This window comes from Poromitra crassiceps (genome assembly GCF_964638095.1).
Source record: "Poromitra crassiceps genome assembly, chromosome: 1".
Classification (NCBI taxonomy): Eukaryota; Metazoa; Chordata; class Actinopteri; order Beryciformes; family Melamphaidae; genus Poromitra; species Poromitra crassiceps.
This window is the reverse complement of record NC_139623.1, coordinates 90,720,377-90,746,974: the sequence shown is the minus strand read 5'-3', so window position 1 is coordinate 90,746,974 and position 26,598 is coordinate 90,720,377. Positions and strand designations below refer to the sequence as shown.

General features: G+C 47.6%; 1 protein-coding gene across 1 annotated transcript in view; it reads left to right on the top strand.

Moving 5' to 3' along the window:
- Positions 1-26,598, top strand: part of ulk4 (unc-51 like kinase 4) — a gene marked incomplete at its 5' end in the record, with an annotated part of 283,649 nt that overhangs the window by 178,159 nt on the left and 78,892 nt on the right. The window contains one exon of the mRNA XM_083662080.1: positions 21,453-21,501. Within this exon, the coding sequence (XP_083518206.1) occupies positions 21,453-21,501 (49 nt within the window). The remainder of the gene's footprint in view (positions 1-21,452; positions 21,502-26,598) is intronic.

The window sequence follows — 26,598 nt, the reverse complement described above, 5'->3', positions numbered from 1 at the left end:
AAGAGCCCCGCACTGTGCGTGTGTGTGTGTGTGTGTGTGTGTGTGTGTGTGTGTGTGTGTGTGTGTGTGTGTGTGCGCGCGCATGTGCGTGCATGCATGAGTGTGTATGTGTTACTGTGTGTGTGTGTGTGCGTGCGTGTGTGTGTGTGTGTGCGTGCGTGTGCATGCGTTTGTGTGTGTATGTGAGACTGTGACTGTGTGTGTGTGTGTGTGTGTGTGTGCGCGTGTGTGCGCGCATGCATGTGTGTGTGTCTGTGTGTGCGTGCATGTGTGTGTGTGTGTGTGTGTGTGTGTGTGTGTGTGTGAGACTGTGTGAGACTGTGTGTGTGTGTGTGTGTGTGTGTGTGTGTGTGTGTCCACATATGTTTCACCATGTGTGTATATCTGTGTCAAGTGTGCCTGCCAATGCGTTAGCATTCTTCCTATGTGCTTATCAGCCAAGGCTAGTGCATTCACTCAGTCTAACTGGGTCGGCTATCGTGACTGTACAAAAGTGTCTACCATGGTACGTAGTGCCTATCTTAAAAGCCTATGTGTCTTTAAAAAGTTAACATTTAATGATTTGACCTTGCACCTTGTTGCAAAATCATTACATCATTGAATAGCAAAATAAGTATATAGTAATTTGAACACCTAAGCCTCTCTATGCCAGGGAAGATTTGGAATAGCTAGGTGTTAACATCACCAAGGTGGTAAGTTTCACACGCTAAAAGTTTCCCTAATGGCACGTAACCGCCTGCAAGAAATTGGCGGTGGTGTCGTAGCCAGCCCAAAGATGAGACAGACTTTTTATAAAAAATTTCAATGTAGATTAGGCTACATCAGAGTTATACTTCAGAAAGCAATTCTCCACTCCATGAAAAATCCTTTAAAGAGCATGGAGCAGGGTAATTCCTTTGCTAAATGTATACTTAACCTTGTCCCTATGTCCATTTGAAAAGTTAATGCATCATTAAAAAAAAAAAAAAAAAGTTTGAAAAAAAATATGGAGAAAAACACCTTCCTTTTTCAGAAGGAAATAATAGACTTTTAATCTGACAAGAAAAAGCCTGCTACGTCACAGTGGGGAGTGGCTCCCGCGTGCGTGTCTCCCTCTCCCCTCCCACTGTGCTTGTCTGCGCTGTGACACGCTCTATCTCTCTCTCTCTCTCTCTCTCTCTCTCTCTCTCTCTCTCTCTCGCTCTCTCTCTCTCTCTCGGTGTGTGTGTGTGTGTGTGTGTGTGTGTGTGTGTGTGTGTGTGTGTGTGTGTGTGTGTGTCTACGCTGTGTGATACGCTCTCTTCACTCGAGGGAGGGGGAGGCTGCGGCTCCTTCCTCCCCGCACAGCACCGCTGCTCTGCTCTGCTCTGCTCTGCTGAAAGAAGGAGGAGAAACCGCCACCTCCACAGCCAGCCACCTCACACACCCCAACTGTGCCCGGCTCGCATGCCTCTCGGTCGGCTGGCCGGACAATATGCACCCCGCTGCAGCAGCAGCTTCGGGAGGTTTTCTCACTGTGTTCGGGACTTCGGCTCTAACTCGGCCAGATGGCTGGACACATACGTCACTTTTGCGCGCGCGTGTGTGTGTGTGTGCGTGTGTGTGTGTGTGTGTCTACGCTGTGTGATACGCTCTCTTCACTCGAGGGAGGGGGAGGCTGCGGCTCCTTCCTCCCCGCACAGCACCGCTGCTCTGCTCTGCTCTGCTCTGCTCTGCTCTGCTGAAAGAAGGAGGAGAAACCGCCACCTCCACAGCCAGCCACCTCACACACCCCAACTGTGCCCGGCTCGCATGCCTCTCGGTCGGCTGGCCGGACAATATGCACCCCGCTGCAGCAGCAGCTTCGGGAGGTTTTCTCACTGTGTTCGGGACTTCGGCTCTAACTCGGCCAGATGGCTGGACACATACGTCACTTTTGCGCGCGCGTGTGTGTGTGTGTGTCTACGCTGTGTGATACGCTCTCTTCACTCGAGGGAGGGGGAGGCTGCGGCTCCTTCCTCCCCGCACAGCACCGCTGCTCTGCTCTGCTCTGCTCTGCTGAAAGAAGGAGGAGAAACCGCCACCTCCACAGCCAGCCACCTCACACACCCCAACTGTGCCCGGCTCGCATGCCTCTCGGTCGGCTGGCCGGACAATATGCACCCCGCTGCAGCAGCAGCTTCGGGAGGTTTTCTCACTGTGTTCGGGACTTCGGCTCTCGGCCAGATGGCTGGACACATACGTCACTTTTGCGCGCGCGCGCGTGTGTGTGTGTGTGTGTGTGTGGGTGTGTGTGTGTGTGTGTGTGTGTGTGTGTGTGTGTGTGTGTGTGTGTGTGTGCGTGCGTGCGTGTGTGTGTATCGAATTACAGTCCGCACCTCGGCCCGCCTCCGCTCGCTTGTGTGTGTGTCGAATTACAGTCCGCACCTCGGCCCGCCTCCGCTGCTTTCAAGCTCCTTCACAACTCTCTCTCCGCGGTCCGTTGTGGGCTGTTCCTGCTCTCTTTCACTGTCAAAATTAGCCTGAGGCCCATCACATGCATGTGCATAAACATTTGCTACCTCCTCTTCCTCCTGAAAACCGGCGTTAGCATCCATAGTGTGTGACTGACAGCCCTGACCTAAGTGATGACAGACAGAGGGACAGACGGGCATGCCTGGCGACTCCCTACTCTGACGTCAGAGTTTGGGGTCCAAGATGTCAAAATAAAAGTTCAAAAAATAAAACGACCCCAGAAGTCACTGTAGTGTATATGTAAGTGTCTTAATGTGAAAATCGAGTTCCTCCATAATTCACCTACACATTGACTGATTGGGGTCTCTAACCTGCCCCATGCTCTTTAACGCATTATTCAGGCGATGAGGATAGAAACAGGTTAGAAAACGTGGGGAGGCGATGTGCCAAAAGGTGAGCCATTGGCGATGTACAGTATCCTGTATCCTGTTTGTGTTGTACAGTATATCCTGCCTGCCAAATAGTGGTCCCGGTAACGTTAAATGCTGGAAAAGGTGACTTTACAAGTGAGATTCAAGTCATATCTGACCTGTTTTCAATTTATTTCTCCCCACAAAAGTTATCTCTCAAATATTTAGCCTAATGCAACACTATCATCTTGTTGCATTTTCATGATTCAAACAGGCAGACAGGGAGGTTGTTTACTCACCAATTTGGGTTTTCTCTTCCAAATAATCCAGCCATGTAACTATCCATTCATGAAATGAAATTGCATGCAAACATTAATGGTTTAAAAAGTGCCATTTAACAATATAACAGAACATCATCAACATGCTTACTTGCTCGCTCTGGAGATACTGCTGTAGTTTATTTGTTTATTTAAAAAGGATCCCCATTAGCTGTCGCCAGGGCGACAGCTAGTCTTCCTGGGGTCCAAGACAACAACATTTTACATGACGGGCAATGTTTAGAGTATAAGAACACAAGGTAAAATACATAAGAGAGAATCAAAGATCGATCTAAGCTAAGAGACAGAACTAAGCTAAGATAGATAGAGAATAGAAACAGAAGCTAAGCTAGTACCGACAATAGCAATACAAAATGTATGATTAGGACTATGCTTCAAACAGATGCAGTGATATTTAGAGCTTGGTTCATCACCAGTTATAGTTAGTTTATTTGTCCTTTCGAAAATTAATTTAGCTTCTGTGGCAGTCAGTCAAATTACAGTACAGACAAGATACAATACAATAGAGAGGCTATGCAGTTTCCTGTTGTTTGGAGCAGCAGGTGTCATTTATCTAGGCTGATTACTGCATTCAAGCTGAATGTTGCTGCCACTCAGTGGGCGTGACCCCGCAGTGACTTCTGCCTCGGTGACGTCACGTGCATACCCTCTATACAATATAATACAAACAGTTATGACAGATACGACAAATATTTGATAAAAATGGGCTTCACACCAACCATAGTGAAAGATTATTAGATTATCATTATGTCCACACAGGCTGTATACCCTGTACCTCAGGGAGGGGGCGAGCAGGAGTGAGCGGAAATGAGCGAGAGCGCGCCCGTAATTCGGAATCTCCTCTTCTCCTCTCCTCCATCGCCTCAACCAAACAAACAAAACAAAACAAAACAAAACGGCTGTGGCTAACAGTGGCGCTGGTATTTCTGCAGCGGCATAGTGCCGCTCCAGAATGTATATAGTGGAAACACTGCTGATGCAGGTTATTATAATGCTGCTTATAATGATGATGTATGACTAATACAGCAACCTGTCTGTCTTAGTTATTACAGGTTGTTGTGTTTTGCTCCCTGCACACAGGCTGTTGTGTGCCGTGTCTATTGATGTATTGCTGCTAGTCTAGCGGTGGTCTAGTTTATCATGTAGTGCTGGCCTGGCTTGTCCTTGCCTCTCTCAGCCTGTCACTTTTCTAATGGGAGGCCATCCATCTCGTCTAGGAGCACAAACACACACACGCACACACACACACACACACACACACACACACACACACACACACACACACACACACACACATACACAGACACATATACACATAAACACACACACACACAGCTCTTCATAGCAGGGTTTAACGTTGGGTCTTATGGGGGCATCCGGCTAGTGTAGAGGTAAAAGCACTCGTCTACCCCCGTGGAGACCTGGGTTCATTTGCCGTAGCAGTACGTCCAGCTTGGAAGTTCCTACAGACGCAATTGGCCGTGTCTGCAGGTGGGAAGCCGGTTTATGTATGAGTCCTGGTCGCCGCACTGGTCAGTCTGGTTGCCTGTTCATGGGGAAGGGCTACGTCGCGCTACGTCCTGCCGGTGAAACTCCTTGCTGTCAGGTGCACATGTATCTGAGGAGGCTCTCCCCAGATCAGGTGGAGCAACGACCGGAACAGCAGGGGGAATTGGCCAAGTACAATTGGGGAGAAAAAATTTCAGAGATTCTTTTTTTTTTTTTTTTTTTTTTTCAGAAAAAGAAAGAAGATAAAAAGCATTGGGTCTTATGGAGACAGCTGAATATACACCAGTGATCCATCTGGATTCATTCACCACAGCAAGTACAGAACCACTACTAAAGAAATACAGTCAGCAGCCACTTTATCAGGACCGCCTCACTCTTTCCACAGAAGGGGCAAGAAGCATCCATAAGAGACTTTAGACAGGTGGGCTCCAGCAGCAGAAGACCGTGCTGGGGTCCACTCCTGTCAGCTGAGGACAAGAAGATGACGTTACAGTTGGCACATCATCCCAAAAACTAGACAATGGAACAATGTTGAACATTGTTGCTCTGATGAATCTCAGTTTCTGTTCTTTTTTGTCTCTCCTTGCTGACGGCAGGGCCAGAATTGGACATAATGGTGTGTGGGAATATTGTCTTGTCACACATTCAAGATGAGATAAGATGTTATTGATCTCCAGGTGGAAATTATAGGTTGTTGCAGCACAGCGGCAAAAATAATCATGTTGAGCGGAGTAAAGACCAAAAGAACCTGAACACACAAGTAGAATATAAAATACGCAATGAAAAAGTAATAAAAAGGTGCATCATATATACAGCCAGCTGAGGAAAAACATTCCATGTGTTGCCCCTTATTTAAACAAATGCTTCAATAAGTAGTCTGATGCGTCCGAGACTAACTGTACATCTTAGTTGGATTGAAGACAGATTTTTAAATGAGTGAATAGGCTGTGTTACCTTCAGCATACTAACCACCTGTCAGACTTCAGCCTCCTCTCTCTCTCTCTCTCTCTCTCTGTCTCTGTCTGAAACACACACACACACACACACACACACACACACACACACACACACACACACAGTATTTGGTTGTGACTCAAAGAGCGTTAATCAATAAGTGGACGGAATGTCATTTCTAATATAGACATCCATCTCTCACCTTTCCATCTCTTTCTGTCTGGTTTTTCCTTAGTTATTCTCAGTGGCAAGATCTAAACTGTCTCTGCCTCCACTCCCTCCTTCCCTTCACACTCCACCTCAGCAATGGAAGTTTCTCCATCAACATAGGAAATTTTCCTCTCCCCCAGCTAGTCTCTCCTGTAGAGTCCAGGTTCTATTATCTTCTCTATTTATGCTTCCCCTTGGTCAAATCATCCAAAAGTACATTTCCTTCCAAAGCTATGCTGATGACACACAGCTTTATCTCCCCCTGAAATCAACCAATCAGTGCAATCTAAACGGTCTCATGGACTGCCTTGAGGACATCAAGTGTTTGACACCACAAAACCTAACTGCAGCTGAATGAAAGCAAGTCTGAACTTGTCCTTGGGGCAGCTGTGGCTCAGGAGGTAGAGCAGGTCGTCCACTAATTGGAAGGTTGGTGGTTCGATCCCCGGCTCCTCGAAGTGTCCTTTGGCAAGACACTAAACCCCAAATTGCTCCCGATGGCTGTGCCAGCACCCTGCTCTCGGTGTATGAATGGGTGAATGTAGGCACATTGTAAAGCGATTTGGATTAAAGCACTATATAAATGCAGTCCATTTACCATCCATCCTATTCAGCCCCCTGGACTCCAATTATGGCCCATTTCCACCGCTGGTATTGGCGCGGCTCTGCCCGGCTCGACTCGCTTTTTTGTAGCTTTCCACCGGTCAAAAACCTGGGTTGAGTCGTACTGTTTCTAGTACCACCTCTGTCGCGGTTCCAGGGCTGTGGACCTGGTACCATATGGTGACGTGAAAACACTGCAGACGACTGATTGGTCAGGCAGAATCGTGTTTACTGTGTCTCTGGATACTGTCAATGCTGGATACCAGTTTAGTGGCACTTACCTTATCTTGTGTGTAATGTTATATCCCAAACTCTTCTGTTATTTCCAGCAGTCTTTTGTGTTGCTGCCTTCAGCTCTGGTGAAATAAAATCGATCTCCTTGCTCAGCCTTAACATGACGGTTGTTTTCAATTGTTTTGAGAGAAAAGTCCACGGCTCGGGAACCCCTTTGTAGATGTGTGTCAGGCAGGGGCGGACTGGGATCATAATTCAGGCCGGGCATTAGATACCAAGCAGGCCAGGCCGATGCGGGCCGACGTGCGGGCCGGCGTCCGAAGGGCGGCGGCGGAAAATTTGGGGCGTTTGAAGCTCAATTTGGGCCGTTTGAAGCCCAATTTGGGCCGTTTGAAGCCAGATTTGGGTCGTTTAAAGCCAGATTTGGGCTGTTTGAAGCCCGATTTGGGCCGTTTGAAGCCCAATTTGGGCCGTTTGAAGCCCAATTTGGGCCAAGTCCAATTTTACAATGAGATGCACCCACTTTAAACCTAAATAAAGTAATAAAACCACTAGTAAACCAGTAGGCGGCGCCTGGCCTGCTGTTCAGTGAGTGGCCTGGCCTGGCCTGCAAAAAAAAAAAAAAAAAAAAAAAAAAAAAAAAAATTTGGCAGGCCAGGCCAGGCCAGGCCACCGGGCATTTGCCCGACGTGCCCGATTATGCAGTCCGCCACTGGTGTCAGGGCTACAGCCAGGCTGCTGGCTTCTCTTCACCCTGTCCCCGTCCTCCGCTATGCGGTGCGGTGCGCATGCATGTAAATAACAACAAAGACCATCCTGGCCGATGGTCTCATTTGCTCATGTACAGTAGGTCATATAGAGGCACCAGTTTTTCATAACCAGTGTTGGGGTAACTCATTACAAAAGTAATATATTACATGTAATATATTACTTTTAGCAGTAACTCAGTAATATAACTTATTACCAATAGGATTTCAGTAATATTATACCAGTTACTTTGTCAAGTAACACACATTACAAATTGAGTTAAAAAAAATCAGCAAAGCACATATTTAAATAAAGATAGATTCATTTCCTAATCAAATTGTGTGTTTTATGCAAATAACCACTATAGATGACAATAACAAAGGAAAAAGATAACATTTAGAATTGTGGACAGTTTACACTGACTTCAAGACGATTGAAGTTATTTTTCAGGATTGTTCTGGGACGGCGATGTCAGTTTGCTACTGCTGTTATTTTGGTGAAAGTAATGCAAAAGTAGTGTAATAAGTAACAAGTTACTCTACACAGACAGTAATATTGTAAAGTAAATTATTACTTTCAAATGAAAGTAACTAGTAATATGTAGTGTATTACATTTTGAAAGTAACTTGCCCAACACTGTTCATAACCAGTTCAAAAGTTCTGTGTAGGGATTTAATTTTAACATACGTTATAGTCTACTTCCTGGTATCGTCGCTGTGACTACTCAGGGTTGCCAACTCACACGTTTCTGGCGTGTGACACACTCTTTCACCTTCAATCTCACACGCTCACTCTGCCCAAACAATTCTCACGCCAATTAACAGTGACTGTGGTGGCCCGGCGCTGCATGTGCAGTAGGTCCAGAGCAGCAGCAGAGTCTCTCTCTCTTTCCCCTTCTCTCTCTCATTCTGTTTCTCTCTCTCTCCCTTCTCTCTCTCATTCTGTTTCTCTCTCTATCTCTCTCTCCATCTCCCTCTTGAGGCGTGCGTAAAGCGAGTGCAGCGACAATCCTCCCGCCACCTGCATTTCAAATCGTAAAACATTGGCTAATTGACACAATGAACTAACCATCCCATCCACCAAGGACTACAGAGACATTTGAATGGCAGAAAGTTGTTCAAGATGACTCACTGCATGCATGCATGCGTGCGCTCATATGGAGAGGAGTGGAGAGGAGTGGAGAGACAGCCGCACCGGGTCTCGGCTTTGGGCAGAGAATCAACCCTTTGGCAGCAACACGGTGATGAGCATATCACGCACCAATCAGAGAGTAATAGAGTAGGCTAATAGACTACTTGCACAACTCCACTACTTCCTGAAATGAGTAGGGCATCTTGGTTTCCTGATCACTGTTGTTGTGACTGCAGCAGTAAGGCACACCTGCCATTAATCAGTTCATCCAATAGTGTAGGACAGGAAACCAAGATGCCCTACTCATTTCAGGAAGTAGTGGAGTTGTGCAAGTAGTCTATTAAGACCCTTTTTTACCATAATGATGTATGTTCGCCTGTCATCTCTGTCACTGTTGTGGAACAGATTATATAGGCCAGTGGTTCTCAAAGTGTGGTCCGGGGACCTCCAGGGGTCTTAGGGGTTCCAGGGGGTCCCCAGCAAAAGGGAGGATAATTTATTTTCATATATAAATTTGGCAATGTTGTTTGTCTGTTTGTTTCAAGAATTTTGTCCGGCTACAGCTATGCCGTTTTATGTGCGATCGAGCTGAAACTTTCATGGGGTGTAAAGAGAACCCGTGCGAGTGACCTGACGGAGCCGTTTTTTTTATTAGGGCACATTAATTGCCCTAATTGCCCTAAGCCTGATTGCCCTAAGGCTCAGGCTATAGTTCAGTTATGATGTCACTGATGTCATCAATGGTGATGTCATCAGTGATGTCATACATAGGCATTGTGACATCATTGTGACATCACTGACACAGTGACACACACACACACACACACACACGAGATACTGGGGGAGAGAGAGGAGAGGAAGAGAGACTGAGGGAGAGAGAGGGAGACATTCCACGCAGCCGAGCTGTGGGCTCGGCCGCACAGCTGCGTATGGGAGCTGCAGGGTGGGCGATAGCAAGCAGGAATCAAGCGCGCGAGATGCCTAGTCAATCAAAATAGCGAAAAGAAGTAGTAAGGCGGCGTTCACACAGGATGTGTGTGAACATTTTGGAAATCATGTCGAGAACACTTCCATTGTGCACAAAACACAGCGCACGGAGCGTTTTTTGTGTGCTTTGTTTTGTTTTCCCCTGCAGTCGCGTGCAGTACAGCTCAGGACATAACGATCACAGGGACGGTAGGTAGCCAGCTGGTTTCATCTGTTTGATGTTGTTGATGTGAACATGAAAGCCAGATTATTGCCAATTCTGGGAGCAGCGGAGGTTGAAGATCCCTCTGGGAGGAGAAGAGGTAGCCTGGTAAACCGCCCGTCACGTGAACTCACATTTCATTTGGTTCTCCGTGACGGTCTGGACTCGCACAGGCAGTTAAGATGATTGGTCGAGCCATGCCGGCTCGACGAATCAGCGGCGGCCGTAGGCCGGCTCTGGCTCGTCTGGGCAAGTAGTGGGTACATGGTCTTTGTAGTTCTTTTCACTTGTCAACATGGCTGCCGCCGCGGAAGTGACAGGCAGTCTGAATGAAATTGAATGTAACGTTCCCAATTCTATGTATTAAATTCTAAAAAATGACCCTCAACATTTGGGAAGGCTAAGCCACACAACTAGTTCGTTATAATCTAACTAAATGCTTCAAAGATGACTTTACGACCGCGAGGACTCAATCAATGAATACCACGGAGATCATCCACAGGCAGGCACCTTCGGCGATCTGATTGGTTGAAGTTAACACCCACCAGCGGTGATAGACAGATGGGTCATCCAATCACCTGCCAAGTAGCTTGGACAAAGTGCCCGCCTCCGTCAGCGGGTCTGGTGACTTCATTCCCAGATCGACTGGTTTAGTGAAACCTATGTGGAGCTATACCGTCCATCTGGCAGCGTCAGGTTAGAGAAGAGGTAGGAGGAGTGAAAAGACGAGCATTGCGCTTTTCCTCCAAATGTTCAACTTTTTTCAGCGTAAAACGACCAGAGCGTTCCGCCAAAAATACTAGACGCCACCAGCGCTTAAATGCCAGGTGTGTTCCTTGAAAGAGGAGCGCGCTTAGCACATACTTAGAGAATGAATTGCAGAAAGGCGCTGGAGCTCAAAAACCGCATTGGGTGTGACCGACACCTAAAGGTGTGCTTTGAGATTTAAAAAGGAGCGGTGTAGGGGCCAGCCTAACATGTAGCTCATTAAGCTTTAAGGGGCAATGTAGGGCCCAGCCCAATCTGGGAACCCAGAGTCTATTTCGGCACGTAAATAGACTCTGGGACAGCCATACCTTTTTTTTAGACTTCCTGTACAGCGCGGATCTTCCGCCCGGGACTTCCACTTCTGCGCAGCGGTGCCTTTTAAGAATATACATCGCTTCGCTTTTATTTTCAATGCTAAACGTCAAAATTCTTATATATTCACTAGCGCTCGGGACCGGAACTCTTATATTCGCCGGTACAACAACAGAGCGGCACTGCGTGGAGTTAAAAAGGGGCAGTGTAACTCTAAGGCCTACAAAATAATCCTCCAACTGGAGACGGAACTCGCCATCTTCGGCTGCTCTGAGTCCTCTTTGCTCCTCCCAACGGCCATGCAGCAATCTCTGACACAGGGGAGGACTGTTACCAAGAAACTGATTCTGAAGGAATGGAAGTCCTCCTCTCCACCTTCTTTTCAGCTGTGGCTGACAAACATGGTCTCAATTATATGTATGGAGAGACTCAGGTTCCAGAGGACCAATTTATTGAGGACATTTTAGTTATCTGGGACCCGTTATTTTATTTATTTTGATGAGGCTAAAAACGACAATCAACTTTTTTTTTACCACTTGTAGTGGATCCCTTGCTTGCACAGTATTTATTTATTTATTCTTTTTGTAAGCAGACAAGCATTTTACATGACTGGTAGCACCACTTTGTTAGCCTGGGTAAACCCAGCCTCCACGTGACCTCTATCTATGCGCTCTCAGTCAGTCTTTGTGACTGAGAGCGCATAGATAGAGGTCACGTGGAGGCTGGGTTTACCCAGGCTACCACTTTGTAGCATTGTAATGTTGAATGTATGTATGTATGTATATATATATATATATATATATATATATATATATATATATATATATTTTTTTTTTTTTTTTTTCCTGTTCTTGTTTTTTATGTTCTGAATACGTAAAATTAAATATTGAAAAAAAAGAAAAAGGGGCAGTGTAGGGGCCAGCCTAACATGCAGAGGCAGCTCGTTGAGATTTAAGAGGCAGTGTAGGAGCCAGCCTAACATGCAGAGGCAGCTCGTTGAGATTTAAGAGGCAGTGTAGGAGCCAGCCTAACATGCAGAGGCAGCTCGGTGAGATTTAAGGGGCAGTGTAGGAGCCAGCCTAACATGCAGAGGCAGCTCGTTGAGATTTAAGGGGCAGTGTAGGAGCCAGCCTAACATGCAGAGGCAGCTCGTTGAGATTTAAGAGGCAGTGTAGGAGCCAGCCTAACATGCAGAGGCAGCTCGTTGAGATTTAAGAGGCAGTGTAGGAGCCAGCCTAACATGCAGAGGCAGCTCGTTGAGATTTAAGAGGCAGTGTAGGAGCCAGCCTAACATGCAGAGGCAGCTCGGTGAGATTTAAGGGACAGTGTAGGGGCCAGCCTAACATGCAGAGGCAGCTTGTTGAGATTTAAAAAGGGGCATGTAAGGGCCAGCCTAACATGCAGAGGCAGCTTGTTGAGATTTAAAAAGGGGCATGTAAGGGCCAGCCTAACATGCAGAGGCAGCTTGTTGAGATTTAAAAAGGGGCATGTAGGGGCCAGCCTAACATGCAGAGGCAGCTCGTTGAGATTTAAGGGGCAGTGTAGGGGCCAGCCTAACATGCAGAGGCAGCTTGTTGAGATTTAAAAAGGGGCATGTAAGGGCCAGCCTAACATGCAGAGGCAGCTCGTTGAGATTTAAGGGGCAGTGTAGGAGCCAGCCTAACATGCAGAGGCAGCTTGTTGAGATTTAAAAAGGGGCATGTAAGGGCCAGCCTAACATGCAGAGGCAGCTCATTGAGATTTAAGGGGCAGTGTAGGAGCCAGCCTAACATGCAGAGGCAGGTTGTTGAGATTTAAGAGGCAGTGTACATTACATTACATTACATTACGTCATTTGGCAGACGCTTTTATCCAAAGCGACTTACAGTAACACACTTTTTGTCAGCAATAGAGCAATCAACTATGGAGCACAGTCTATGACAACTACAAATCCAGAAGGAACAGTGGTACGAGTTTTAGTTTAGGGTGTTTTTTTTTTTTTTTTTTTTTTTTTTTTATTAAATAAAGAGAGAGAAAGAAGAGAGAGAAATAAGTTAGATCAAGAGGGGCCCAGGTGGAGCCTGAAAAGGTGAGTCTTTAGTCTTTTCCGAAAGATCGGCAGTGATTCAGCAGTCCTGACCGAAGGTGGCAGCTCGTTCCACCATTGGGGTGCCAGGGAGGAGAAGAGTCGAGATCGGGATGAGCGACTTTTGAGCGCCCGTAGCGAAGGAGGAGCGAGGCGCCCTGCACTGGTAGAGGAGCGAAGGGAGCGGTGAGAGGTTTGGAACCTGACCATAGATTGCAGGTACAGGGGAGCTGACTGGTGTACTGCCCTGTAGGCCAGTACCAGTGTCTTGAATTTGATGCGAGCTGAGATGGGAAGCCAGTGGAGGTCCCGGAAGAGGGGAGTGACATGAGAGAATTTGGGTTGGTTGAATACCAGACGGGCAGCAGCGTTCTGAATGAGCTGAAGCGGTCGGATGTCGGTGGCAGGTAGGCCAGCCAGGAGCACGTTGCAGTAGTCCAGGCGAGGGACGATAAGTGACTGGACCAGGAGTTGAGTCGCTTCTCTTGTGAGGAAGGGACGGATTTTGCGGATGTTGTAGAGGGAGAACCTACAGGAGCGTGCTGTCGCAGCTATGTTGGCAGAGCAAGACAGCTGGTTGTCGAGGATCACCCCAAGGTTCTTAGCTGTTTGGGAGGGCAGTACAGTGGTGTTTTCGAGTGTAGGAGCCAGCCTAACATGCAGAGGCAGCTCGTTGAGATTTAAGAGGCAGTGTAGGAGCCAGCCTAACATGCAGAGGCAGCTCGTTGAGATTTAAGGGGCAGTGTAGGAGCCAGCCTAACATGCAGAGGCAGCTCGTTGAGATTTAAGGGGCAGTGTAGGAGCCAGCCTAACATGCAGAGGCAGCTCGGTGAGATTTAAGGGGCATGTAAGGGCCAGCCTAACATGCAGAGGCAGCTTGTTGAGATTTAAGGGGCATGTAAGGGCCAGCCTAACATGCAGAGGCAGCTTGTTGAGATTTAAAAAGGGGCATGTAAGGGCCAGCCTAACATGCAGAGGCAGCTCGTTGAGATTTAAGGGGCAGTGTAGGAGCCAGCCTAACATGCAGAGGCAGCTTGTTGAGATTTAAAAAGGGGCATGTAAGGGCCAGCTTAACATGCAGAGGCAGCTCATTGAGATTTAAGGGGCAGTGTAGGAGCCAGCCTAACATGCAGAGGCAGCTTGTTGAGATTTAAGAGGCAGTGTAGGAGCCAGCCTAACATGCAGAGGCAGCTCGGTGAGATTTAAGAGGCAGTGTAGGAGCCAGCCTAACATGCAGAGGCAGCTCGTTGAGATTTAAGAGGCAGTGTAGGAGCCAGCCTAACATGCAGAGGCAGCTTGTTGAGATTTAAGAGGCAGTGTAGGAGCCAGCCTAACATGCAGAGGCAGCTCGTTGAGATTTAAGGGGCAGTGTAGGAGCCAGCCTAACATGCAGAGGCAGCTCGGTGAGATTTAAGGGGCATGTAAGGGCCAGCCTAACATGCAGAGGCAGCTTGTTGAGATTTAAGGGGCATGTAAGGGCCAGCCTAACATGCAGAGGCAGCTTGTTGAGATTTAAAAAGGGGCATGTAAGGGCCAGCCTAACATGCAGAGGCAGCTCGTTGAGATTTAAGGGGCAGTGTAGGAGCCAGCCTAACATGCAGAGGCAGCTTGTTGAGATTTAAAAAGGGGCATGTAAGGGCCAGCTTAACATGCAGAGGCAGCTCATTGAGATTTAAGGGGCAGTGTAGGAGCCAGCCTAACATGCAGAGGCAGCTTGTTGAGATTTAAGAGGCAGTGTAGGAGCCAGCCTAACATGCAGAGGCAGCTCGGTGAGATTTAAGAGGCAGTGTAGGAGCCAGCCTAACATGCAGAGGCAGCTCGTTGAGATTTAAGAGGCAGTGTAGGAGCCAGCCTAACATGCAGAGGCAGCTTGTTGAGATTTAAGAGGCAGTGTAGGAGCCAGCCTAACATGCAGAGGCAGCTCGTTGAGATTTAAGGGGCAGTGTAGGAGCCAGCCTAACATGCAGAGGCAGCTCGTTGAGATTTAAGGGGCAGTGTAGGAGCCAGCCTAACATGCAGAGGCAGCTTGTTGAGATTTAAAAAGGGGCATGTAAGGGCCAGCTTAACATGCAGAGGCAGCTCATTGAGATTTAAGGGGCAGTGTAGGAGCCAGCCTAACATGCAGAGGCAGCTTGTTGAGATTTAAGAGGCAGTGTAGGAGCCAGCCTAACATGCAGAGGCAGCTCGGTGAGATTTAAGAGGCAGTGTAGGAGCCAGCCTAACATGCAGAGGCAGCTCGTTGAGATTTAAGAGGCAGTGTAGGAGCCAGCCTAACATGCAGAGGCAGCTTGTTGAGATTTAAGAGGCAGTGTAGGAGCCAGCCTAACATGCAGAGGCAGCTCGTTGAGATTTAAGGGGCAGTGTAGGAGCCAGCCTAACATGCAGAGGCAGCTCGGTGAGATTTAAGGGGCATGTAAGGGCCAGCCTAACATGCAGAGGCAGCTTGTTGAGATTTAAGGGGCATGTAAGGGCCAGCCTAACATGCAGAGGCAGCTTGTTGAGATTTAAAAAGGGGCATGTAAGGGCCAGCCTAACATGCAGAGGCAGCTCGTTGAGATTTAAGGGGCAGTGTAGGAGCCAGCCTAACATGCAGAGGCAGCTTGTTGAGATTTAAAAAGGGGCATGTAAGGGCCAGCTTAACATGCAGAGGCAGCTCATTGAGATTTAAGGGGCAGTGTAGGAGCCAGCCTAACATGCAGAGGCAGGTTGTTGAGATTTAAGAGGCAGTGTAGGAGCCAGCCTAACATGCAGAGGCAGCTCGTTGAGATTTAAGAGGCAGTGTAGGAGCCAGCCTAACATGCAGAGGCAGCTCGTTGAGATTTAAGGGGCAGTGTAGGAGCCAGCCTAACATGCAGAGGCAGCTCGTTGAGATTTAAGGGGCAGTGTAGGAGCCAGCCTAACATGCAGAGGCAGCTCGGTGAGATTTAAGGGGCATGTAAGGGCCAGCCTAACATGCAGAGGCAGCTTGTTGAGATTTAAGGGGCATGTAAGGGCCAGCCTAACATGCAGAGGCAGCTTGTTGAGATTTAAAAAGGGGCATGTAAGGGCCAGCCTAACATGCAGAGGCAGCTCGTTGAGATTTAAGGGGCAGTGTAGGAGCCAGCCTAACATGCAGAGGCAGCTTGTTGAGATTTAAAAAGGGGCATGTAAGGGCCAGCTTAACATGCAGAGGCAGCTCATTGAGATTTAAGGGGCAGTGTAGGAGCCAGCCTAACATGCAGAGGCAGCTTGTTGAGATTTAAGAGGCAGTGTAGGAGCCAGCCTAACATGCAGAGGCAGCTCGGTGAGATTTAAGAGGCAGTGTAGGAGCCAGCCTAACATGCAGAGGCAGCTCGTTGAGATTTAAGAGGCAGTGTAGGAGCCAGCCTAACATGCAGAGGCAGCTTGTTGAGATTTAAGAGGCAGTGTAGGAGCCAGCCTAACATGCAGAGGCAGCTCGTTGAGATTTAAGGGGCAGTGTAGGAGCCAGCCTAACATGCAGAGGCAGCTCGGTGAGATTTAAGGGGCATGTAAGGGCCAGCCTAACATGCAGAGGCAGCTTGTTGAGATTTAAGGGGCATGTAAGGGCCAGCCTAACATGCAGAGGCAGCTTGTTGAGATTTAAAAAGGGGCATGTAAGGGCCAGCCTAACATGCAGAGGCAGCTCGTTGAGATTTAAGGGGCAGTGTAGGAGCCAGCCTAACATGCAGAGGCAGCTTGTTGAGATTTAAAAAGGGGCATGTAAGGGCCAGCTTAACATGCAGAGGCAGCTCATTGAGATTTAAGGGGCAGTGTAGGAGCCAGCCTAACATGCAGAGGCAGCTTGTTGAGATTTAAGAGGCAGTGTAGGAGCCAGCCTAACATGCAGAGGCAGCTCGGTGAGATTTAAGAGGCAGTGTAGGAGCCAGCCTAACATGCAGAGGCAGCTCGTTGAGATTTAAGAGGCAGTGTAGGAGCCAGCCTAACATGCAGAGGCAGCTTGTTGAGATTTAAGAGGCAGTGTAGGAGCCAGCCTAACATGCAGAGGCAGCTCGTTGAGATTTAAGGGGCAGTGTAGGAGCCAGCCTAACATGCAGAGGCAGCTCGTTGAGATTTAAGGGGCAGTGTAGGAGCCAGCCTAACATGCAGAGGCAGCTTGTTGAGATTTAAAAAGGGGCATGTAAGGGCCAGCTTAACATGCAGAGGCAGCTCATTGAGATTTAAGGGGCAGTGTAGGAGCCAGCCTAACATGCAGAGGCAGCTTGTTGAGATTTAAGAGGCAGTGTAGGAGCCAGCCTAACATGCAGAGGCAGCTCGGTGAGATTTAAGAGGCAGTGTAGGAGCCAGCCTAACATGCAGAGGCAGCTCGTTGAGATTTAAGAGGCAGTGTAGGAGCCAGCCTAACATGCAGAGGCAGCTTGTTGAGATTTAAGAGGCAGTGTAGGAGCCAGCCTAACATGCAGAGGCAGCTCGTTGAGATTTAAGGGGCAGTGTAGGAGCCAGCCTAACATGCAGAGGCAGCTCGGTGAGATTTAAGGGGCATGTAAGGGCCAGCCTAACATGCAGAGGCAGCTTGTTGAGATTTAAGGGGCATGTAAGGGCCAGCCTAACATGCAGAGGCAGCTTGTTGAGATTTAAAAAGGGGCATGTAAGGGCCAGCCTAACATGCAGAGGCAGCTCGTTGAGATTTAAGGGGCAGTGTAGGAGCCAGCCTAACATGCAGAGGCAGCTTGTTGAGATTTAAAAAGGGGCATGTAAGGGCCAGCTTAACATGCAGAGGCAGCTCATTGAGATTTAAGGGGCAGTGTAGGAGCCAGCCTAACATGCAGAGGCAGCTTGTTGAGATTTAAGAGGCAGTGTAGGAGCCAGCCTAACATGCAGAGGCAGCTCGGTGAGATTTAAGAGGCAGTGTAGGAGCCAGCCTAACATGCAGAGGCAGCTCGTTGAGATTTAAGAGGCAGTGTAGGAGCCAGCCTAACATGCAGAGGCAGCTTGTTGAGATTTAAGAGGCAGTGTAGGAGCCAGCCTAACATGCAGAGGCAGCTCGTTGAGATTTAAGGGGCAGTGTAGGAGCCAGCCTAACATGCAGAGGCAGCTCGTTGAGATTTAAGGGGCAGTGTAGGAGCCAGCCTAACATGCAGAGGCAGCTTGTTGAGATTTAAAAAGGGGCATGTAAGGGCCAGCCTAACGGCCGGTTCACACACACGCCTAGAGCAACGCTTAAAGCAACGCCTAAGCAACGCCTAAAATTTAGGCGTCCTTGTTAACAGACGAGAGCGTTCACACATACCGCTGCCACACTGTGCTGAAGCCACGCTCGCGCTGTGCCTACGCTGCGCTGCATTTATCGTTTAGGCGTCTGTTCTATTTTTCAGCTCTAGGCACACTGAACTGTCAAGCTGGCTGTTGTTTCTGGTGGACTTGGGCCATATTTTCTACCGAGTTTGCCCAAAAGGGAGGGTGGAGCGCGAATTAACGAGTGCATAGTAAGAGAGCTGTCCTTCATGTGTTCCTCTATTAACGTCTTTTCTGTGAGATGTATATATACCCCCCCTGTCTCAATGCATGTATCACTCATGGTGTTGATGACTCATAGTCACATGATTACCTGAGGGAAAATAACAATTACAGCGGGCCAAGAAATAGACAGACATCCTCACTTGCACATTACAATAAAAAAGAGGACTCACCCATGCTATAAATCAGATCTGAAAAGTGTAAAAAAACCGCTGCTCATGTGTTCAGCGTAGCGCAGAGCGTGGCGTCCTGTGTGAACGAAAATAGGCGCCAGGCGTGCATGAAGCAATGCCTATATGCGTAGGCATAGGCGTAGGCATAGGCGTAGGCGTGTGTGTGAACCGGCCGTAACATGCAGAGGCAGCTTGTTGAGATTTAATAAGGGGCATGTAAGGGCCAGCCTAACATGCAGAGGCAGCTTGTTGAGATTTAAAAAGGGGCATGTAGAGGCCAGCCTAACATGCAGAGGCAGCTTGTTGAGATTTAAAAAGGGGCATGTAAGGGCCAGCCTAACATGCAGAGACAGCTTGTTGAGATTTAAAAAGGGGCATGTAGAGGCCAGCCTAACATGCAGAGGCAGCTTGTTGAGATTTAAGGGGCATGTAAGGGCCAGCCTAACATGCAGAGGCAGCTTGTTGAGATTTAAGGGGCATGTAAGGGCCAGCCTAACATGCAGATACAGCTTGTTGAGATTTAAAAAGGGGCATGTAAGGGCCAGCCTAACATGCAGAGGCAGCTTGTTGAGATTTAAAAAGGGGCATGTAAGGGCCAGCCTAACATGCAGAGGCAGCTTGTTGAGATTTAATAAGGGGCATGTAAGGGCCAGCCTAACATGCAGAGGCAGCTTGTTGAGATTTAAAAAGGGGCATGTAAGGGCCAGCCTAACATGCAGAGGCAGCTTGTTGAGATTTAAGGGGCATGTAAGGGCCAGCCTAACATGCAGATACAGCTTGTTGAGATTTAAAAAGGGGCATGTAGAGGCCAGCCTAACATGCAGAGGCAGCTTGTTGAGATTTAAAAAGGGGCATGTAAGGGCCAGCCTAACATGCAGAGGCAGCTTTTTGAGATTTAAGGGGCATGTAGAGGCCAGCCTAACATGCAGAGGCAGCTTGTTGAGATTTAAGGGGCAGTGTAGGGGCCAGCCTAACATGCAGAGGCAGCTTGTTGAGATTTAAAAAGGGGCATGTAGAGGCCAGCCTAACATGCAGAGGCAGCTTGTTGAGATTTAAAAAGGGGCATGTAGAGGCCAGCCTAACATGCAGAGGCAGCTTGTTGAGATTTAAAAAGGGGCATGTAGAGGCCAGCCTAACATGCAGAGGCAGCTTGTTGAGATTTAAAAAGGGGCATGTAGAGGCCAGCCTAACATGCAGAGGCAGCTTGTTGAGATTTAAAAAGGGGCATGTAGAGGCCAGCCTAACATGCAGAGGCAGCTTGTTGAGATTTAAAAAGGGGCATGTAGAGGCCAGCCTAACATGCAGAGACAGCTTGTTGAGATTTAAAAAGGGGCATGTAAGGGCCAGCCTAACATGCAGAGGCAGCTTGTTGAGATTTAAAAAGGGGCATGTAGGGGCCAGCCTAACATGCAGAGACAGCTTGTTGAGATTTAAAAAGGGGCATGTAAGGGCCAGCCTAACATGCAGAGACAGCTTGTTGAGATTTAAAAAGGGGCATGTAAGGGCCAGCCTAACATGCAGAGGCAGCTTGTTGAGATTTAAAAAGGGGCATGTAGAGGCCAGCCTAACATGCAGAGGCAGCTTGTTGAGATTTAAAAAGGGGCATGTAGAGGCCAGCCTAACATGCAGAGGCAGCTTGTTGAGATTTAAAAAGGGGCATGTAGAGGCCAGCCTAACATGCAGAGGCAGCTTGTTGAGATTTAAAAAGGGGCATGTAGAGGCCAGCCTAACATGCAGAGGCAGCTTGTTGAGATTTTAAAAGGGGCATGTAAGGGCCAGCCTAATATGCAGAGGCAGCTTGTTGAGATTTAAAAAGGGGCATGTAGAGGCCAGCCTAACATGCAGAGGCAGCTTGTTGAGATTTAAAAAGGGGCATGTAGGGGCCAGCCTAACATGCAGAGGCAGCTTGTTGAGATTTAAAAAGGGGCATGTAGAGGCCAGCCTAACATGCAGAGGCAGCTTGTTGAGATTTAAAAAGGGGCATGTAGAGGCCAGCCTAACATGCAGAGGCAGCTTGTTGAGATTTTTAAAGGGGCATGTAGAGGCCAGCCTAACATGCAGAGACAGCTTGTTGAGATTTAAAAAGGGGCATGTAAGGGCCAGCCTAACATGCAGAGGCAGCTTGTTGAGATTTTTAAAGGGGCATGTAGGGGCCAGCCTAACATGCAGAGGCAGCTCGTTCCACAGTTTGGGGCTAACCCATTTCGCCATTTAGAAACAAAAAAGAAAATGTTGAAATGAATCCTAAAACGTACAGGCAGCCAGTGGTGGGAGGCCAGTACAGGGGTAATGTGTTTACGCTTGCGTGTTCCTGTTGGTGAGCTGTGGAATACTGGACCTGTGTGTATTGATGCTTATGTGTTATTTTGCTTTGTTTTTAGTCTTTTTTGATTGTGACTTACTGCCTGCTCTGGTGTACACAGCACTTTGGTAAACGTATGTTTTTAAATGTGCTTTATAAATAAATGTGACTTGACTTGACTTCCATCCACCCATTCCTCCTCTCCTCTCTCTTTCCTCTCTCTTTTCAATGATTCTCCCCTCTCCCCTCCCTCTCTCTTCATCTTCTCCTGTAATCACATCTCCTTTTTTGTCTCTCCTCTCTCCCCAACTCCACCTGCTGTACCAGACAGAAGTCAGTGTAGCGGAACTCCAATCTTAATGAAGATGAAACAGCACTGTGTGTGTGTGTGTGTGTGTGTGTGTGTGTGTGTGTGTGTGTGTGTGTGTGTGTGTGTGTGTGTGTGTGTGTGTGTGTGTGTGTGTGTGTGTGTGTGTGCGTGCGTGCGTGCGTGCGTGCGTGCGTGCGTGCGTGCGTGCGTGCGTGCGTGTGCTGTCTGCATGCATGTGTGAACAGTAAGGTGAATTTCCTCCAAATCAAATTCATTTCTCTCACTCTCTCTCTCTCGCTCTCCCCCTCAGGTTGATCAAGCACAGTGACATCCTCCCGGTGGTCTTTCAGCTTATTATGGTAAGAAACCAATCTCAGTCAATCCATCCATCAATTTGTTCATCATTAAATCTGCCGGTCATCTTGTCAGTCAGTTCAGTATATCATATGGTGAGTCAGTCAGTTCATCTTGTCAGTCAGGTCAGTATATCATAATGGTGAGTCAGTCAGTTGATATTGTCAGTCAGGTCAGTATATCATAGGTGAGTCAGTCAGTCAGGTCAGTATACCCGCTCCTCGGGGGCCACAACCACCACGGGCCCGAGGGCGGGGTAGCCAGTGGTAGTAAATCATAACTTAGATTGTTTCAAGAAAGCATTTAGATTAATATTTAAAGCTTGTAGTGCTTAATTAACAATTAACTAATAGATAGCTTTTCAGCTATAAACTCCTCAGTAAATGGGTATATTTGAGAAAAATATATTATATTTGCTTATCTCTGAACACCTTTTTTATTGCCTTTTTGTCTGTTAATGCGTTAGCCTATTGAAGAATGCATTTTTCCAGATTGGTGAGCATATAACTGAGTTGTTTACTTTCCTCTCATGTGCACTATATTGATTCATGTAGATTAATGTTTATGTATTTGACTGTAGAACTCACAAATCACATCATAATGTAACCTAGAGAAGCACATCAGCAGCCAAGATTTATATGGCAGACAGTATCTAGCTATTTATTTCCTAGTAGCCTAAATACAACTGGATAGGAAATCTAATTGACCAGATTCTGATCAATCAGAACATGATGTCCAGAAGGGATTAAAAAGCAGTCATTACTGTATCAGCCTCGGGAGTTGCTTGTAGGACACTGCAGGGTGTCCTCCTGACATGACGTGAATGTTGCTCTCCTGATTGAGACATGCAGCTGTCTAACATGACGTCTGCCAGGCCACGTCCATGCACCACCACAGAAAACACATGCCTTTCAGTTGGCTAAATCAAATCTGACGCTCTGCTACACTAAAATAAAAAATAACTAACTCTATCCCACTTCTTGTTCACGTTCAGCAACGTGTTAAACTCACCTGTGTTCACCAGCCTCCTGCCAGCTTCCTGGCTCGGTTCGGTCCCATTTGTGCCGTTTTTCGATCTGGACTCATTAGCTAGGACTACCATATTTACGAACGCATGCCTTTGTATTCATTTTCGCTAACCCTGTCAAGCCAAGTGTTTGGCTCTTCCCATTCACATCTGTATTTCTGAAACTTCAAACGAGTTTTCACTGGAAGTGGCGGAGCACCAGCTTTCTGCGAAGACCCACCCCATCCCTGTTCTCTGATCGGCTCAGACAGGGCTCAGACCATGGGCTCAGACCCGATTAGAGCCAATCATCGAGCAGAGGGTCAGCCTCACCGTGACTGATGCCTAAAACTAACCAATCTACCAACAAAGGCAGCAGTACTAACCAACCAGATGCAGAGTAGGGTGGGTTTTCATCAGGCAATGCGGGTGGGATGAAAATACGGAACAAAACGGTTCAAAACGGCATGCACGATTTCACTGTCAGATACGGGACAATTCCGTATTTTAAGGGACGGGTGGCAACCCTAGCCATGAATCTGGCATGGAAAAACTGATAAGATTGCACCCTCTATGGCAATGTTTTTGATTTTAAATGGCCATAACTCGCACGCCATTGCTCCAATCGCCTCCAAACTTGGGGAGTGCACTGTAGTGTAGGTACAGGATCTACTCGACTTACCGATTCTGTTCGCCCTACCGGAAGTGCTTGGCTTGGGGTCCACAACGGGGTCTAACCCTAACCCTACCTGACCTGACGGAGTGCGATGCCCAATTTCGGACACGCGCATAGTTCTACTGTAGCACTACCTACTGGCAACACAAACAGTGGCTTATCTCGAGAACCGTTTATCCAATCGACTTCAAACTTGGGGAGTGTGCTGCTGGGGACCTACCAGAGTGCAGTGCCAAGTTCCGTGCAATTCGGACATGTGCATAGTCATACCGCCACCTGCTGGCAACACAAACAGTGGTTTATCTCGAGAACCATTCATCCCATTGGCTTCAAACTTGGGGAGTGCCCTGATGGGGACTCAAGAAAGTGCCGTGTCGAATTCGGCATGAGTTTGGTCACACCCCAAAAAAGTATGCCCATGAAACCCTAGAAATGAGCGTGCAAAGGGCGCATGTTTGTGGCATGTTGTGGGATTTCTACTTTACCTTAGAGCCCCATCTCTGTCACCTTCCTTGTGTCTTTCTCTCCATCTTTCCCTCTCTCTCTCTCTGTCTCTCTCTACCCTTTATTGATGTTTTATGTAAATCAGCCTGAGTGGTGTTGACCTATTAGAGGGCTAGTGTAATTGACTGGCAGGTCAACTGCTGAGAGGGGGAGGGGTGAATGGAGTGGGAATATGGACTCCACTATTAAACTCGCACACAAATGTGTGCACACACGCAAACACACACCACTTGTCTGTTATCAGCGAAGCATAACAATGTTTCCAGTAAACAATTTATTTCACCTGACCTTCTGCGCACACACACTTGTGCACCCACAAAGAAACACAGCACTGCCTGTATTCTCCAAACCTGAACACTTGTATTGGAGTGAACAATTTATTTGCTTTGAACCCTCTCTACACACACACACACACACACACACACACACACACACCCACACACGTGCGCGCGCTAAATAATCAGTGTTCTGCATGGCTGCCTGTCCAGCCCCGACTAGCTGATGCAGAATGTTAAATACTCTGATCCAACAGCCTGATTAACTCCACTCCTGATTTTTTACTCCTGTCTGAACCGATCACGTCGGCAACCATTAGGGTCATCTAATTGGATTGATTTGTGCTGCCTGAACCACTCACATCTGGATTGATTATTCCTGTCACTGGTGATCACAGTTGTCATGGAGAAAGTCACTTCATTGTATTTGTCTAAATGATCAAGTAGTCCTGCTTCAGACATGAAAGGGCTCAGAAACCGCCTAGACTGGTGTTTCTCAACCAGTTGGTTGTGGTGCCAAAGCAATGCGCAAGACTGTTCTGTCAGGGTCACAGACATGCACTCTTAAAGGCCCATTGTGTAACTTCTGACTCTTATTGACACCGGTGGCCATGCAGAGTAACTGCAGGCAGCCTGTGAGCGCGCTGGCGCACGTGCACCGTACTCGCACGAGCCCAGCAGCTGCCTGGCCAAAAGAGTGGAGGTGTTGGTTGCTTCGTAACATTGGCTGATAAAAGTCACTTGAAAATGGCAACCTGGACAATTTATCGGCCAGATTAGCCCAGAGACAGCCGGGAAGGATTCTGGACGAATAAACGGACATTATTGTGGCGTGTTTCATCATGTTTTTGGCCTGCGTTGACTGTGGTGAAGTGGATAAATAGTCTAATGTTAGCCTGAGCCAGGAGCTAACTGCCTGCTTCCCCTGGGGCTTGATATTTTACTGCAGTCAAACAATGTTCCATAAGTATAACGGTAGTAACATTAGGCATATTTGCGACTATTACATTATCCGCACAAGACAGTAACATTATTAGTGGAGCTTCTGCGTGGTAAATCGATCAAGATTAGTTATCCGCGTTAGCAAGCAAGCTAACGTTATCTAATAGCCAGCCAAAACCACAATATCACAGTCATTTTGTACATCACTTTTTGCTCCAGCCAGCCATTTATTCTGGTAACGACACAGAGGTATAAGGTCTTCTGCAGTAGGTTTCATGGTAAACAGCAGCTAACATAACAAGCTAAAATGCTAATGTAAAAGGTCCCTCCATGAACCGAACACACAGCCGCAACTGTAGTTTCCCCCCGACGTCGGTCACATTGCTGCTGTTTGGCCAGACGGGCTTCACTAGATAAAATTTTTTTTTCTGTGTGTGATCTAACGTTTTACTGGACACTCTGTGTTGTTGCACGTTCGTTGATTGCATTAGCTAACGTAATGTTATTTAGCCTGTGTGTATCTTTTACTTCGCTGTTGTATTTACTGGCTGAAGCGCTGAGAGGCCGGCTCGTGAATGCGCAGAAACCGCCACATCCGCCCGATTTTCCGCAAAACCTCAGTCCAAGAGGAACCGAAGCTGCTCATAGAATTCAGGACAGCAGAGGAACGGCTGGACGCAGAGAGACGCGGCTGGTCTCATTTTTCAAGTTATGTTACGGAGCATTCACTCATTGGGAATAAAAAAAACACTTTATGCACATTAATTTCTTCCCAAATCTTACACATTGGGCTGTTAAAGCTAGCCTGGTAAACCAGCCGGTCAGTGACTGTCTGGTCACGTGAACTCACATTTAATTTTGTTCTTCGTTCCCATCTGGCCTGAAGCTTTCACCCAGTGTTTAGCAGTGGGTGGAAGTTGGGCGGGTGTACTTGCCTTAACAGACAACTCTTTCAGCCAATCAGCGTTGGATCCAGTCAAACCCAAATCCACTCGGGAGAACGGCAAAAACAAATTTTCCTGCCGAGAAACTCCGCTGTTGCATACTCCTGTACTTGCTTAATTGTTGTTATTGAGTCTACTTCTTCAATAATTGCTGTTTAAACTCTTCAATAATTGCTGTTTAAACTCGACGAACGTTGACATTACTCCTCGAGGCTGACAGACAAGGAGGCGGCCATTAATGTTTTGCCGATTGGCCGGTTACGATGTCAACTACGAGGCGGGTCACTGATTGGCTCGTACGCTTTGCAGTTTTGGCAGAAGCCCTCCCAGGGCTTGAGGCCAGACGCAAACGAAGAACGAAATTAAATGTGACTACTACACGTGACCGGCTGTTTTACCAGGCTACTTTAAAGCCCCTGGAAACCCAAATCCACAATAACCTTCGAACTATGTAAGTTAGGGTCTTATGTGCATAATAGTTAGGATCTAAAAGTATTAGACACTAGTTTAAATTCAAATCCTAAATATTGCCATTAAGTTATGCTCAAGACTTATTACACAATAAACTCCCTGAACCAATCGGGGGAACAAAAAACAACAACAAAAACAAAAAACATTTGAATATATCAAGTTGTGCAGCAGGGGGGGGGAGGGCAGTGGGGGCAATTCAGCAGACATGCCCACACAGTTTCAGAGTAGAGATACCGCTTAGTTTTTCATTATTTTGAAACCTAATTTTATATACTTGGCAACAT